The 15,958-nt window shown below is 41.5% G+C and overlaps 1 protein-coding gene across 1 annotated transcript; it reads left to right on the top strand.

Moving 5' to 3' along the window:
• Positions 1 to 335: 335 nt before the first annotated feature.
• LOC142662295 (uncharacterized) lies at positions 336 to 8,067 on the top strand. Its single transcript, XM_075840435.1, has 5 exons — positions 336 to 387; positions 820 to 936; positions 1,756 to 1,905; positions 7,091 to 7,237; positions 7,931 to 8,067. The coding sequence occupies exons 1-5, from the start codon at positions 336 to 338 to the stop codon at positions 8,065 to 8,067; spliced, it is 603 nt and encodes a 200-aa protein (XP_075696550.1).
• The last annotated feature ends 7,891 nt before the right edge of the window (positions 8,068 to 15,958 follow it).

Here is a 15,958-nt window from a genome sequence, read left to right as displayed (position 1 = left end):
AAAGGAACACAGGGAAGACAATGGCTTCAAACTGAGGATGGTCTAGGTTCTGTGCCTCATATCACTATTAGAAAAGTTCTTGTAGGCTGTATATTAATATTTCCATCTGGATTGGTGTTTATTGAGTAAATATTACATCAGGATGGTAAACAGCTATGCAATTGGCACCTAAATGCCTACAGGATTGTGTTTGCCAAATATGTTGAAATGACGGGCCATGCCCTAATTCTAGGTTGTCACAAAGTCTCTCAGTGTATATAAATAAGGGGATCAATCCTGCGGTAATAGTGGAGGAAATATATCTCAATACCATATAACTAATCCCTTTCTTCACCATGAGACTCCTCATCACTCTTCTTGGTGCCATCTGTATCCTACCATTAGCCGGTGAGTTAATTACTTGTATTTTAAATACTAACAAATGGGCATGTATAAGGATGGCACGAATACCCAGTGGTCAACCTGAAGAAGCCATTTTTTCCAACCTTATTTGAAACATATCCCCTCTATGTATATTGTTTCTTTTCTAAAAACCTCCTTAGCTTTATCCTTTTCTCAGTTGAGCCAACAATTGTACAACTGTTCAAGATAAGGTAACTTTATCTTAGAATTCCAGGTTTTTATCTGTCCTTATATGTACCCTAAAATTGTATTTGCTTTTTCAGCTGCTGATTGGCATTGAGTACTACTGCTTATCATATCCAGTGCATCTTTTTGCTTTGTTCCTAACCGTTCAACAAAGGTTTAAAATATAAATGACTCTGATTTAATCTCCACGTTTCTTATATTTTTCTTCTATGTGACTTTCTCCCCTCACAGCATTTGCCTTGGAGTGTATACAGTGTATTGGGAAAAACAGTGATTCTTGTGTCGGACCTTCTGTAGTTTGCAAAAATGCTAAAGAATGCATGGTAATATCTGAATATTATTACTTTGGTAAGTGGTACATTTTCTCATCTATTTTGACATTTACTATTCCTGGAGTGGCCCCTGATGATAGATTACTTACTAATATTTATCAATTTATATTTTTAAAAAAAGTGTGTTCACCTATATTAATTGAATTGCTCTCCTACCCGAAAGAGACTCATAGCAGTGATTATACTAATACATATACTAACTATATAATAGGTCATGAATAGAATGCCAGAATTACTGTGAACACTGACACGTAGGAAGAGTATCAAAAGAAAGAGTTTGGGAAGAATGTAACCCTTTAAATTATTGGAAATATATATGTGATTTAGGGTCTATGGAAAGCTGGATCCACCCAATATAAATGTTGCGATCAGTGGCATGTGATACCCATTTTTGAATGTTCACAATTTTTTTTACTCTGCGTAGACAGTAAATTCACACACATGTAATACTATGTCATCTGTCTGTGTGTGTGTGTGTGTGTGTGTGTGTGTGTGTGTGTGTGTGTGTGTGTGTGTGTGTGTGTGTGTGTGTGTGTGTGTGTGAATGTTTCAAGGTGGATAAAAACACCATGGATTTCGTGCAGGCCAGGCAGTGGTTGTAATTGCCCACCCAGTAACCACCAGGAGCATGGAGTTCTTGTCTGTACAGGTTCCTGGGTGGGTCATTACAACCACTGCCCGAGATCTCAGAGTACAGCCTGGCTTCAGAAGTGTCGTGCTAAAAGACCATGGCACAGATCAGGTAAGTATAATTTTGGGGTTAGCACCTTCATTTTGTTAAATGCTATATTTTCAGCTGGTGCTTCACTGTAACTACAGTATTTTTTGTTTACAGAGCAAAATACATGTCACACCGTTAAGAAGGACTGCAATGAGCTGTACCCTTGTGGGAAGACGCTGTATGCAACTAATCAGTTCGATATAGGCTTTAGAATACACATAGAGTGCTGTAAAGGTGACGACTGCAACACATTTAACTATAATAGTAAGTGAACGATCTGATATCACATCAGGTATTGATTGTATTAGGGGATTGTATTATCGACAATGTCAAAAAATGTACTGATACCCTAATCTCTCCTTTAATTTCTAGAAAGGAGCAATTTGGTTTGCCATTAAAGGGGTTCCCCTAAAACAGCGCCACCCTTGTCCATGGGCTGTGTCTGGTACTGAAGCTTAGTCCAATTCATCTAAATGGGGCTGGGCTTTAACCCCTTAATGACCGGGCCATTTTGCACGTTAATGACCAAGGATTATTTTTTGTTTTTTCACGGTCGCATTCCAAGAGTCGTAACTCTTTTTTTATTCCGTCGACATAGCCGTATAAGGGCTTGTTTTTTGCGGGACGAGTTGTATTTTGTAATTGTACCATTTTTAGATGCTTATAATATATTGATTAACTTTTATTAACTTTATTTTAGGAGAGAACTGAAAATAAGCAGCTATTCCAGCATTGATTTTCACGTTATAAGTTTACGGCGTTTACTATGCAGCGTAAATAACATGTTAACTTTATTCTGTGGGTCGGCACGATTACGGGGATATCAAATATGTGTAGGTTTTATATGTTTTCCTATGTTTGCACAATAAAAACCCTTTTAGAAAAAAATTACTTGTTTTTGCATCGCCGCATTCCAAGAGCCGTCGATGTGGCCGTACGTGGGCTTGATTTTTGCGGGCCAATGTGTAGTTTTTATTAGTACTATTTTGGGGTACATAGGACTTATAGATTAACTTTTATTTTATTTTTTATGGGGGGAATGGGAGAAAAGAGAGAATTTTGACGTTGTTTTTTGCGTTTTCTTTGGACGCCGTTCATCCGGCGGTTTAATTAATATGTTCATTTTATTGGTCAAGTTGTTACAAACGCGGGGATACCATATATGTGTATGTGTGATTTGTTTTGACCGTTTTACTAAATAAAACCACTTTTTGGGCCAAAAAAGTAGTTTTATTTGACTTTGACTGTAATTATTTTTTATTTTTTTTCACAAACTTTATTTAACTGTTTTACATTTTTTTTTTTAGTCCCACCAGGGGACTTCACTATGCGATGTGCCGATCGCATATATAATGCTTTGGTATACTTCGTATACCGAAGCATTATTGCCTGTCAGTGTAAAACTGACAGGCAACCTATTAGGTCATGCCTCCGGCATCGCCTAACAGGCAGATGCTGAAGGCAGACCTGGGGGTCTTTGTTAGACCCCCGGCTGTCATGGAAACCCGACGGCGACCCGCGATTTGTTTGCGGGGGCGCCGATCGGGTGACAGAGGGAGCTCCCCCCTCTGTCAAACACATTAAATGCCGCTGTCACTATTGACAGCGGCATTTAATGGGTTAAACTGCCGGAATCGGCGCGCGCTTCGATTCCGGCAATTGCAGCAGGAGCCAGGCTGAGTATAACAGCCGTGCTCCTGCCGCTGATCGCGTGGGTACAGTCTCAGTACCCGCGCCATCACAGGACGGATATATCCGTCCTCCTGCGCGAACTAGCAGCTGCTGAGGACGGATATATCCGTCCTTCGGCGTTAAGGCGTTAATAAGAGACACAGGTTGTGGACAAGAGTGGTGTTTTTTCTGGAAGAAAATTAGATACTTTTTTGTAATCTTTTTCTTTAGAATGTCACTCTCCCACTTCACTATATATATATATATATATATATATATATATATATATATATATATATATATAGAAATCCAAAGAATGAGCAGCAACTCCAATATTGAGGGTGAAAAAAGTGGGTACTTTATTGCCCGTGCAACGTTTCAGCTCCGTTCAAGCTTGAGAAAGGCTCCTGTGAGCGGAGCTGAAACGTTGCACGGGCAATAAAGTACCCACTTTTTTCACCCTCAATATTGGAGTTGCTGCTCATTCTTTGGATTTCTGTGTATTTGGGACTTGGTCTGTCCCGCTGAGCTTGCACCCACACGCTGCTAGTGCTGCTGGACTTTGTATATATCTGTATATATATATATATATATATATATATATATATATATTTATATTTATTTACTTTACCCAGTGGTGGATTGAGTAGACCATGGGCCCTGGGCTATTCACCGAACTTGGGCCATCCTTCACGACCACCGCTGCCCTGCCGTGCCATGTGCTAGCATTGCAGTGCCAGCATTGAAAAATGAGTGTTACAATACCTCTTGTCAAAGGGCTGTGTTCCTACATACTGACAGTCTCCAACCATCACTGACAGCATCCCACTGTGTAAGAACACATCCTCATGACAAGGGGAATGGTAATACCCATTTGTCTATTAGTCCTGGACTTCTTATAGGCTTTTTGTGGAATACAAGGATTTCCTATAACAGACATGTCAGGAGAGGTGACAGATCCTCTATAAATCCAGAGACTCCCAGGAGACGTTTTCTCAGATTTTAATCATTGTTTTTCTCTTTTCTTCTCCCTCCGGTCCAGGCCTCATGACGACCTCTCCCGGCCACGACCCATTTCTGCAGAATTTGCTACTCAGATGTCTTCAGCTCCTCACTTTTCCAACATTTAGCACCATACACTGTGGCCCTGAATATAATAGTACCATACACTGCGCCCCTGAATATAATCGTACCTTACACTATGCCCCTGAATACAATTGTGTCAAACACTGTAAAGTAAAGCACCACACACACACACACACACACACACACACACACACACACACACACACACACACACAGTGCCCCCTGTTGAAAGTGCCCCTAACAATGCCTCTTGTAGAAAGTGACACTCACAGTGCCCCTTGTTAGTGCCATTCACAATGCCTACTGTAGAAAGTGCCCCTCAGACCTGTAGATAGTGCCACACATTGCCTGTAGATAGTGCCACTCACCCCCTGTAAACAGTGTGACACAGCCTCCATTCGATAGTGTCACACCCCCCTGTAGATAGTGCCACACACACCCCCTGTAGATAGTGCCACACACACCCCCCCTGTAGAAATTTCCCCACACACCCCCTGTTGATAGTGCCACACAGCACCCTGTAGATAGTGCCATACAGCCCCTTGTAACTTGTGCCACACAGTACCCTGCAGATAGTGCAACACAGTCCCCTGTAGGTAGTACCACACAGCCCCCTGTAGATAGTGCCACACAGGTCCCTGTAGATAGTGACATACATCACCCTGTAGATAGTGCCACACAGGCTCCTGTAGATAGTGACACCCCCACTCTCACGTAGACAGTGCCACACCCCTTGTAGATAGCGCCACACTGCCCCTTCTGTATATAGCGCCACACTTCCCCCTGTAGATGGCACCACACTGCCCCATTAAAGATAGCACCCCCCTGTAGATAGTTCCACACTCATCTGTTCTCGTTCCCGTGCCGTTCTCTTCTCCAGCGATGCAGTCCTGATCTCTTCTGACCAGGCCTCATCCAGCAGAACGACGCAGGCGGCGAGATGACTTGCCTTTCCAGCGCAGTCAATAGGACGTGGATACAATTGAGTTCTATATAAGGGCCTTCTGCCCCATACACAAAGCAGTTTTGTCACATTGTTTTGCTGCATTTCGAAGGACCAAGATGGAATTCAGTGACCTCTTTACAATGACCCATTCTACCACAAATATTTGGAAAGCCAGACTACATGGCGAGGCAGATTTTTGGATTTTATACACCTGTGGCATTGGGACTGAATGAACCCCCAAATTCAATGCTTGAAGGGTTTGTCCCAATACTTTTGTCCATATAGTGTCTGTATATATATATATATATATATATATATATATATATATATATATATATATATATAAAAATTCTTTAAAATAACAGCTTACCTATTGATACTCTAAAAAGGGATCATTTTTGGACCAATTGTTAAAAAAGCCATTATTCCTTCCGTTACCATCATGTATGCATAAACCCCCGAAAAGATATCTTAGTGTACCATTTTTTTTTATTTTGAAAAAAACATTAAAAATCGGACAGTGCGGTGTGTTTCTAAAAAGTCTGTTACCACCGGTTACCACCCGTTCACCAATAGCCATAAATGTCATTGTCACTTTGTTATTACTAATGCTGTCTTGACATTAAAGAACTTGAAAGGGGTTGGATACAGTCCTAGAAGCCCTCCGAGTGTCATACACGACTTTTCAGGATAATCAGGGCACTTTCGATTCACCCAAAAATTTATTCTGACCGAATCCAATCTGATGGCGGGAATTCGACCCGAAACGAATTTAGGAAAATTCGCTCATCTCTACCCCTACCTCATGCCTTACACACAATACATAACACACTACGTCACTTTTGCCCAGAGTGTTCCTCTAAAGAACTTTCATGATCTGACGGCTCGAAACTCTAACCACATTTGACAGGATTTGGAATGTCAGAGTGCTTAATACATTTGAACTCTGCAAAACCCCTGCCAATTCACTGCAGAGTAACAAAATAGTGAAGAAACGCGTAGGGCTAATTTATTACAGACAGACAGAGAGTGTAATGATATAGTTAGGAACTTGCTATCAACGGACACAGCTCTATTAGGGTGTGTTCACACGACCTATTTTCAGACATTCAAACAGCTAAAAATGAGGGAGCTGAAAGCCTTCAAACATCTGCCCATTGATTTCAATGGGAAAAACAGCATTCTGTTCCGACGGGGCATTTTTTAACGTGGCCGTTTTGAAAAAAAAAATGCCTGCAGAAAAGAAGAGCATATCACTTCTTGAGCCGTATTTGGAGCCATTTTTCATTGACTCCATGAGAAAAACAGCTCCAAAAAACGGCCGTAAAAAATGGAGTGAAAAACGCTAGTTTAATTAAAAAAACGTCTGAAAATCAGGAGCGGTTTTCCCTTGATAACAGCTCCGTATTTTCAGACGTTTTTTATTACGCATGTGAATAACTTGCGCAAGCACGAGACAATTATATATCAATACATTGGTATTGGATTTTTTTGATTTTTTTTATAATTTTAGTATTGAAGTACAACGATCCCCATGGGTATTTATTCAGTGAAAAATTTGACCATTAATCAGGCACGTCAGATCTATGAAGGTCTGGCAGCTGACCACTCGACAAATTCTATCCTTATTTTTCAATGAAGAGGCGGCCGTCTAGGGTAAAACAATATTAAAACGTTGATAGATTATTATTTTCTGTAATGGGATGATTTCAGTGAAGATGTTATCACTACAATTTCTGGTTTCAGTGCCTCCTGAGAACATTGAACTAAAAGGGAAGTATTGTCCGTCCTGTTTCGGAAGCGGCTTAAAAGAATGTAAAAAAAAACGGATGATCAGATGTGAAAATGAAAAAGATAAATGCCATAATTATATTGGGAAATTAGGAGACCCAGGTAATGATTCTGCATACTAGTAGCTCTGCTGTAAAGTGTGGATGTAGTGTCTAGTTATGAGCCAGGTGGCCGGTAATGCAAAAACAAACAAATAAAAAGAAAAAAAACCAATATTATTATTTTTAATATTAATAATATTAATATTATTATTATTGTTAATATTATTATTATTAATAATTATAATAAAGAAAAAATAACAATAAAGAAAAACATTAAAATAATAGAAATAATAATAAAAAAGGCTGACATTACAGTATATTTCCTTTTTTTTTTTTACTAAATGTTTTTATTATTATTTATGTATTAATTAATTTGTTGAATTTTCTGTATATATAAACTATGTAATACATCTAGTTATAATAATCTTTGCTGGACACATGTGAAGACACAACTTTCATTAAAATATGATTTCCATCAGACTGGCTTTATAAAGTAAGTTAGGTGTTGATTAGACCTTTGAAACCCCCACCATAGCCGAGAATGAGGGGCCCCATATACATCAAGTTACGCCATTCAGGTTATGGGAAATGCTGGGTGAGAGATATTATAATTGTCTGCTAATAGTGGTTGTGACCCAGTATGCGTTACCTAAGTCTAAAATTGTCTAAATATATGAAAACAGGAAAACTCAATTACATTTAAATTATTTATTTTTTTTTCCTTGTTCATTAATTTGTGAATTTATTTCCGCAGCTGGCAATGAAATGGAAATGAGCGTAAAATCTTGTTCCTCTGCAGAGAGCTGTGTGCTTGGATTTGATTTCTTGATTGGGTTCACAGAATTTTTGACTGTTTTTTTTAATTGCAGTGAATCAGTTGAAAACTTTTAAAACAATTATAAAATTAAAATAAAATATTATATCATATATGTCAGTCTTTGTGTCAACTTCTTAATGATCTTCCCTAACTTTGTCAGTCTCTAAAAAAATCCATCAAGTGTAAAACTGCAAATAAAAGACAGGGAGGAGTGGGAGGAGGGGGATGCAGCTGCAGATCCACTCTAGTTCTCTGCCTCAGTGTCTGTGTTGGACTTATGCTGTGAATGGGGAAGGAGAGCAGAAGTGGGAGACATCTTATTGGCTCAGAGCCCACAGCACATCTGGGAGAGGTCGTCCACTTAGCAGACATGGAGAGAAAATTTTAATTTTCAAAAACAAGCAGAGGTTTTCAATTCAGTTTTTCAAGTGTACCAGAGCTGAGATTGATATGGCATCATCTGTGGACTGCAGGTAAACCCATTGGCGTAACTACTGCTGTAGCAGCCATAATGGGTGCTTTGGGACCTGAGGGGGCCCATGCCGCCCCCGGCACAGGCCCCTGCTTGCCCGGTGGCGCCATTAGCAGCCACCATTGCTGCTACAGCAGTAGTGGTGCCACATTCAATAGGATCTGCATCCTTAGGAAGTAGATACTATGAAACACTACGGTGGAGCAAAGATGTATCATGATAACGTCACTGAGTCAGGCCGGCCTACACAAAGATCCCGTCAGCGTTGATGCTTTGGAGCAGCTCCGTTCATCGCAGGAACGGAGCCTATGTAAGTATAACTTTTTGTTTGCTTTTTTGATTGGGAGGGTGCTATCTACAGGGAGGGGTCTGTATGGCACTATCTACAAGGGGGGCTGTATGGCACCATCTACAAGGGGGACTGTATGGCACCATCTACGGGGGGGGCTGTATGGCACTATCTCCAAGGGGGAGGTGGGGGCACAATCTACAGGGGGGCTGTATGGCACAATATCCAGGGGGGCTGTATGGCAGAATCTCCAGGGGGCTGTATGGCACAATCTACAAGGCGAGCTATCTACAAGGGGGTGGAGCTGTGTGTGGCACCCAGGGGGGACAAAAGTTTTCTAGGTGGTCCTGTCTTTCCTAGTTACGCCTCTGGGTAAACCTACTGTAGTATCTTAACTTGGTTATGGTTCATAAAAGTAATAGTTACAGTTTTAATCTGCCACATCTATATTATAATTCCTGTTTATCATTGAGAATTTGTGATCTGAAGATAATTAGGAAGAGGCCGCTCTACCACTATCAAAACAATTCAATGCCAACTAAATACACAATATGAGTGTAAAACCCTTACAATAGAATATGTGTAAGTAGAGGCATCAGGATAAAGATTACACAAGAAATGATAATTCATCTCATCCCAAAAGTAAACTAAGTACCACAAATAACAGGAGATGCTAGGTCAACCCCAAATTTTATATGTACTATTTGTTACACCACTATTGAGTCATATGCTGTTTATTACACATGTATTTTTTAAGAAATAAATTTCATATTTCCTACCCACTGAGATGTTCTGCCTCGACTGGGGATTTGGCTTAATCTTCCACATAAGCGCAGGAGCACCTGCTACTAAGAGTTATAGTTTTTTCAAATCATTTGGAACCTCTTCTCCACATCAACTCCCGCTGATTCTTCAGTCGCCGGTGTTCACTCCGAGGGCCAGTAGACTGCCTATATACGGAGCATCAAGGCTCCACACGCTTGATGATCGAGTTGTGCCGACCACCTACCACAACCCCAAAAGGTGAGTGTATTTTATCACTGACCACCCTGTTTCCGCAGCATTACCCCAGAGGACTGCTCTGTGTCTCTTTTTTTATTTTACCCATATCACTGTTATCTACTATTTATGTGTTTTTAGTTTTGCACACATCAGTACTCGTCCCATTGGGACTCACAATCGGATATCCCATCTCTATCACCTACTTGTGTTGGAAAAACAAGCATAAGATATTGCAAATCACAAAAACAGGTGAAGTACATAGAAACTCTATGCAGATCTTCTCCTGGTCAGATTTAAACTCAATACACTAAGTGACAGCAGCGAATGAAAAAATCAGATAACAGTCTCAGAGTTCGGAAGTTCATTAAACTAACAGGGAAAATCCAAATCTAGCTTTCGCCCAAAGTGAAGGTACCCATACTGGGATTGGACAAACTCTCTTGGTGCCCTTGGCAAGAGTTTCAGAATGCGTATCCCCACCCAGGTCCTTGAAGTTCAGTGTCGTAGCTGTGGGATGGACAATCATTAAAAGATATTCTCTCTTCAGAGAACCCCATTCAGAAAGGAGCCGCCTCAACAATTTTGCCAAGGTAAATGTAGTATTACATGGCAGCCCTTCAAACTAATGGCTGTTGATGTGCAAGAATGAAACCTCGATGGTATATGTCTCATGAATATTGTGGTAAAGATTTCTGGTCGGTGCTGAGAGTATACACGACCACAAGATGACTTTAGGTCAGCTCAGTATGGGAGGCATAGAATTAGACACGGCTCAAGCAGGCTTGGACAGTGATTGACTTTGTTTCTCTCCCAGACAGGGGTTGGTCTTTCAATTCAGGGCTAGTAGAGCATCAAATCGCTGGCTGCTTACTTGCTTTTCGTAGGCCAACTCCTGCTATACCCACCACTGCACACATGACCAGACACACAGATTGGGGAGACTCCTACATAGGACTCCTCTCCTACAGGTTGCTCTACAGTATCTCTTCTACAGGCCCGATAGTGCCATCGTCTTCCAGCCGCTTTAGGAACAGCTTCACAACTCCTCAGCACGCAAGTCCACGCGAAACTGAACAACATTTGGTGGACCCTCCACTGTTTTATGCTAGAAGTGCTGCCCCCTGAAAGACGATGGGGCATAGACATGTGCCAACTTCATCACACTGTTATGATATGGCAATACAGCCAAAATGGTGCCCTGGCCGTTTGTCCCAGTGCCAACAATTTAGTGCAAACGATGACAGTAACCTTGCACGCCTCTTGTAACAGCTACACCAATGACAGGGTCTCTTATTATGGATATATCTACATTACCTAAACCCAGGGACGCAAAGTGTACACACAGAGGCACAAAATATTATGGCCACATAAAATAAGTGCCTAATATCACCGTAGTCAGACTAGCCACAATCTTCTCCTACTCCAGGATACTTCACCGAATGGAAAAACAGCAGAAAACAGTATTAAATAGTACATTAATAAAGGCACAGTGCAGGATATTTACGATGCCACGGAGGGCCCAAAATACAACAGTATGTAAAATAATGTGTCAGTTTCCTTATGATCTTTTAACCTTGCCATTCCCTAAAAAAATCAATCTGGTGTAAAAAAGCAAATAAAAGACATAGATGAGTGGGAGAGGGAGATGTAGCTACAGTTTAACTCTTGTTCTCTACCTCTGTGTGTGGGGAACCCCTCTCTGACTTCCATGTACCCTACTGCCCTGTCTAAATGAAGAGAAGCGCCCATGGCTCCACGGCACCTAAAGAACAATTGGCAGCACGGACACAGCGTCCAATTGGTTGTACAAGAAATGCAAAGGCAGAGCGTCATTCTTTATAAGGAGAGTACAGGCGGGCTACATGAGTGGTGGAGAACTAGGAGGCGGGTGATGGTGTGCACATACATGACCAAGTGAAGAGTTGACCACCCTACCCGCTGAAGTCTATGGGAAACAGCCAAATATTTGGTCTCCTTCTGTCTGCAGCTGCATTGGCTTGAAGAACATGGCCACCATTTTCAAGATAGGAGGTCTAAAGTGTCTAAAAGTGGGAAAACCCTATCAAATGTCTTCTTGTAATTTAAAAGGTTTGTCTGGGTTCTAGTATATAATATTTTCTGGGTAGCTAACATAAAAATAAATCTGTGGGGCTTCAGGAGATGTAAAAATGACTTTGTCGACGTCCATGGACAGAGAGGGAAGGCTGCGTATGCTTTATATTGACTGTCTGGTGGTGTGTTGGGAGGTCAATGCTCAAAGTCATCAACATTGCAAAAAAATATCTTCATAGACAAAAAGACACAAAGATGTCTGTGTGTGTAGCCACCAATACCTAAAAATATATTTAGATTACATGCACACGTTGCAGAATTTGATGCGTAAAAAGCGCATCAAAACCGCAGATAAACGCAGATAATTTCTCAATTAAAATACACTCTTAATATTGGGTTTTTTAATGCATTTTTAGGTGCAATTTTTACATTTTGATGCGGACACAGGTGCGTATTTTATTTTTGGGATTTTGGTGTGTTTTCTTATATAATATATAATATATACAGATATAATTCTGAGATGGAAACGCAAGATAAATTTACATGGTACTAATTGTAAAATCTGCGTTGTAGTTGAGATTACTTGAAATCTCATTTACTTTGTTGGTTCTGTATTATGCTGTGGATTTGCACAGGGATGAGGGCTTTTTCCAAATATCTCCCAACACAGAGCTGTCGCATAATAGAGCCTTAGCAGTGCAAACATTGGGGACAATAGACAGGTGGGGATTGACACACACACACTAATACATATATACATAATAATACATATATACAAATACACACACACTAAAGGCTAGTTTACACGAGTAGATATATGATCATAACAAGCGCCAATCTCCTCTAATTACAGCTACTGGGAGTTAATGCAAAATCTGTAATAGGCTCCACCAACTCTCACCTGCCATTTTAAATACTGGTGTCTTCTGATGTGACAAAGGTGCTTTTGGTCCCCCTCAGGGCACTGTAGCAACTGCTTCTATGCACCTCTATATAAGCCACCACACTTCGTGAGAGTGGATATGTTTTTGAAAATAATATTTTGCAGTGCTGATGACTGTGTATAGTAATCACCCAACACATTGTTTAGGACAGACTCTAACGTGGGGTTACCCTTTAAATTCAAATTCTGTTTAACTTTACTAAAACAACTGTAAACACAGAGGCACACAAAGCATTATGGTTACCATTTTTTAAGAGGCATAATATGCCTAATGGTTACAACACTCAAATGAGGTACACAATCTTGGCGGTTCCAGTACACACAATTTGTCGAAATTTCTTAATGTTGAAGACTAACCAAACAAATGTAACACTGAACAACATTCCTGAGGTTTCAGTGCGGCTCGCAGAGGCCACCCCAAGACTATGGTACTTCATACAATTTCCTTTTTGTTCTCTATGCTCAACCAACATACTCCTCTAGTCCTGCATCTCAAGGGTCCTGTACTAATTATGTCCAGTAGACAATCTCACTACAGGACTATTTCTCAGGTCCGTACCTCATGTAGGGCGGCCAACTCACTGTGGCCCTGACACTCAAGGACTCCTGCTATGCCACCCTTCCCACAGTGTTCTCCATCTACTTCAGTCTAGTTCAGGACTGCGCTACCAGGACACATTTCAGGCCTGCAGGGCTAATAAATCCCACTTCAGATATCTCACCAGCCCACTCTGATAGAGATCCTCCTAAATCCCCAACCGGACCTAACTACGGTTCTCCTGGGTTTGAAAACAGTACCGCACACTCATCGACTGGTTTCAATAGACTACCTTTTTCATTCCTATTCTAAGAGCCCCTGTCGACACTCCAGAGATAACCACTTTGGGCTGACTATATACTTCAGTGGCAGCCTACACAATCCATATGTAGACCTATACCATCCACAGATAGACTCTCTCAGCCCACAGGCAACTAGCAGTCACTCTGTTATTTTACTTGGTCAGAGACTCGCTCCCCCTAGGTAGAAGATCTCTCCTCACCTACGCATAGGTGTCCTGTCATGTCTCCCGATGTTCAGCCTATCACCTCCTCAGCTACAGCCTCCAGTCTCTGCCACCTCTCTACAGAGAAACAAGCCTGCTTGTCACGATCTCGGGGTATGTGGACCCATTAGGCCGCTCCGCTGTCACACTCAATGCACAAGTCTATACAATAAGTACGTAGCACGAAAGTACCTGAGATAGTCCAGACAATTGGCAGAGGCTTTAGCACGGATGGGGCTGGATGTGGCAGGTAGTGCCAGACATGGCGGATGACAGTAGGTGCAGCAGGTTGCTCCAGACCTGGCGGATGACAGTAAGTGTGTCAGGTTGCACCAGACGTGGCAGACGACAGTAGGTGCAGTAGGACATGACCCCAATCACTAAACAGACTCAGGAACTAAACACAGCATGGGATACAGGATACAGGTAGCAGGGCACGGGAACACAGGGAACAGGATATGGCTAAGGGACCATTTGTAAGACTAACATGGGAACTACAAACAACGCTCAGGCAAGGAATGAAAGAGCAGGGCCCTTTTTTAAAGTTCAAGGTGATCTGGAGCACAATTATTTAATTAATTACATATGTGCGCACTAGCCCTTTAAGGCTGGGAACCAGTGTGTGCGAGCCCTCTAGTGGACACTACGGGACAGAGCGGCCATATGTGCTGACGTCTCCAGGGAGGGAGACGTCGGCATTAAGAGAAAGATCTGCTGGCGGCAGGTAAAGGGGGGTTGCGGTCCGTGACCGCAGCCGTAACACTGCTTACATTGGTGACCAGTTCCTGGCTCATTACTGCTCAGGCCTCCACTGTCTCACCTTAGTGCATGACAGCGCAAAGTATCAGTGTCAACACACTCCATCATAGCCCGCACTAGGCTCTTCCTGGGCCTGGTCAGTCATCCATACCTCCCCAATTACTGTCCCCCAGAAGACTCTCATTCCTTCGTACGGTCACAACATCACTTATACAACGGTGATGCAGGGCACCTGCAAAACAAAAACATTTTATACAGTGCAAAAATAACATACATGCCAATATATACACTGAACAGCTAAACAGTCTATTTAGGGAAATAAGCAAATAGAAGTCTATAGACTGCATGATGAGGTTATACAGTCTACTATACTTACAAACCTGTTTTCACAAAGTACAGGTTGCCTATCTTCCTCTGATGGGGATTACCCCACTTCTGTTCAATTTGAATAAAAAGTTTATATTGATATTTAAAATGAATCTGCAGATACAAGTTCTTGCCAGGGTGGGGCGTCTTTAAAGGTGTACACAATCCCTACTAAGGCAGCTGTATATGTGTTTTTTGGGTCATCTGGACTGGCAGGCTACTCCCGGTGTGATGCTACCGCTGATGCACCGATTTCTCCTTCTATCTTCTCATAGCATGCGGTCTCACAGACACATAAAGAGAAGCTGCAGCTGCACCTCCCTCCTCCCTCTCACTGTCTACTATTTACTGTATTACTCTCCCTTTTTTGGATTTTTGGGGACTGAGGAGGTTTGTGAACACTGACAAAATAACTGCAGATAGGGAATGGTGAACTTCAAACTGCTTCATGCTGAGAAAGATGACACTTTCCTCTAATAACTCATATTACATGTATTTTCATATTTCCACACGTGCTACTAATTTATGAAATAAAAATAAAAACATATTTGAATTCATTGTTTCGTTTTGCTTCTGAACATGGGTGCAGATTTTTAGACTGGAAGGCATCACCTGGGACCAAGTAAATCTTGAACAGCAATAAGGTTGTGTGCTTAAGGCTTGACTGGGAATGTGTATTTACTTATACACCTATGACTTTTAATTAGTTCACTAAGATTTAGGACAAATAGTTATAAAACACTTAATAGTTGGATGAGACAAATTGCAGTAAATTAGATTTCAATCAAATTAAATAAACAGGCTTGCCACGTCTCCCAAAACGTCCAGAATATTTGCGGAAGAAGGCAACAGAAGGCAAATCTCTTGTGGGACTGCAAATCCTCACTTTCCCCTTTTCTGCACTTCTTGATGCTGCCCAAACAACGTCCTAACGTAGACCTTAGCGTCAGGTCATTGTCTGCGGTGGCGCCCGGAAGTGCAGTGGTGTGCAGGAATGGGGAGAGTTGAGTATTTGTACATCTGGTCTGGGGTCTGTCTA

Source organism: Rhinoderma darwinii, chromosome 10 (genome assembly GCF_050947455.1).
Source record: "Rhinoderma darwinii isolate aRhiDar2 chromosome 10, aRhiDar2.hap1, whole genome shotgun sequence".
NCBI lineage: Eukaryota > Metazoa > Chordata > Amphibia > Anura > Rhinodermatidae > Rhinoderma > Rhinoderma darwinii.
This window is presented reverse-complemented; position numbering and strand designations above follow the sequence as displayed.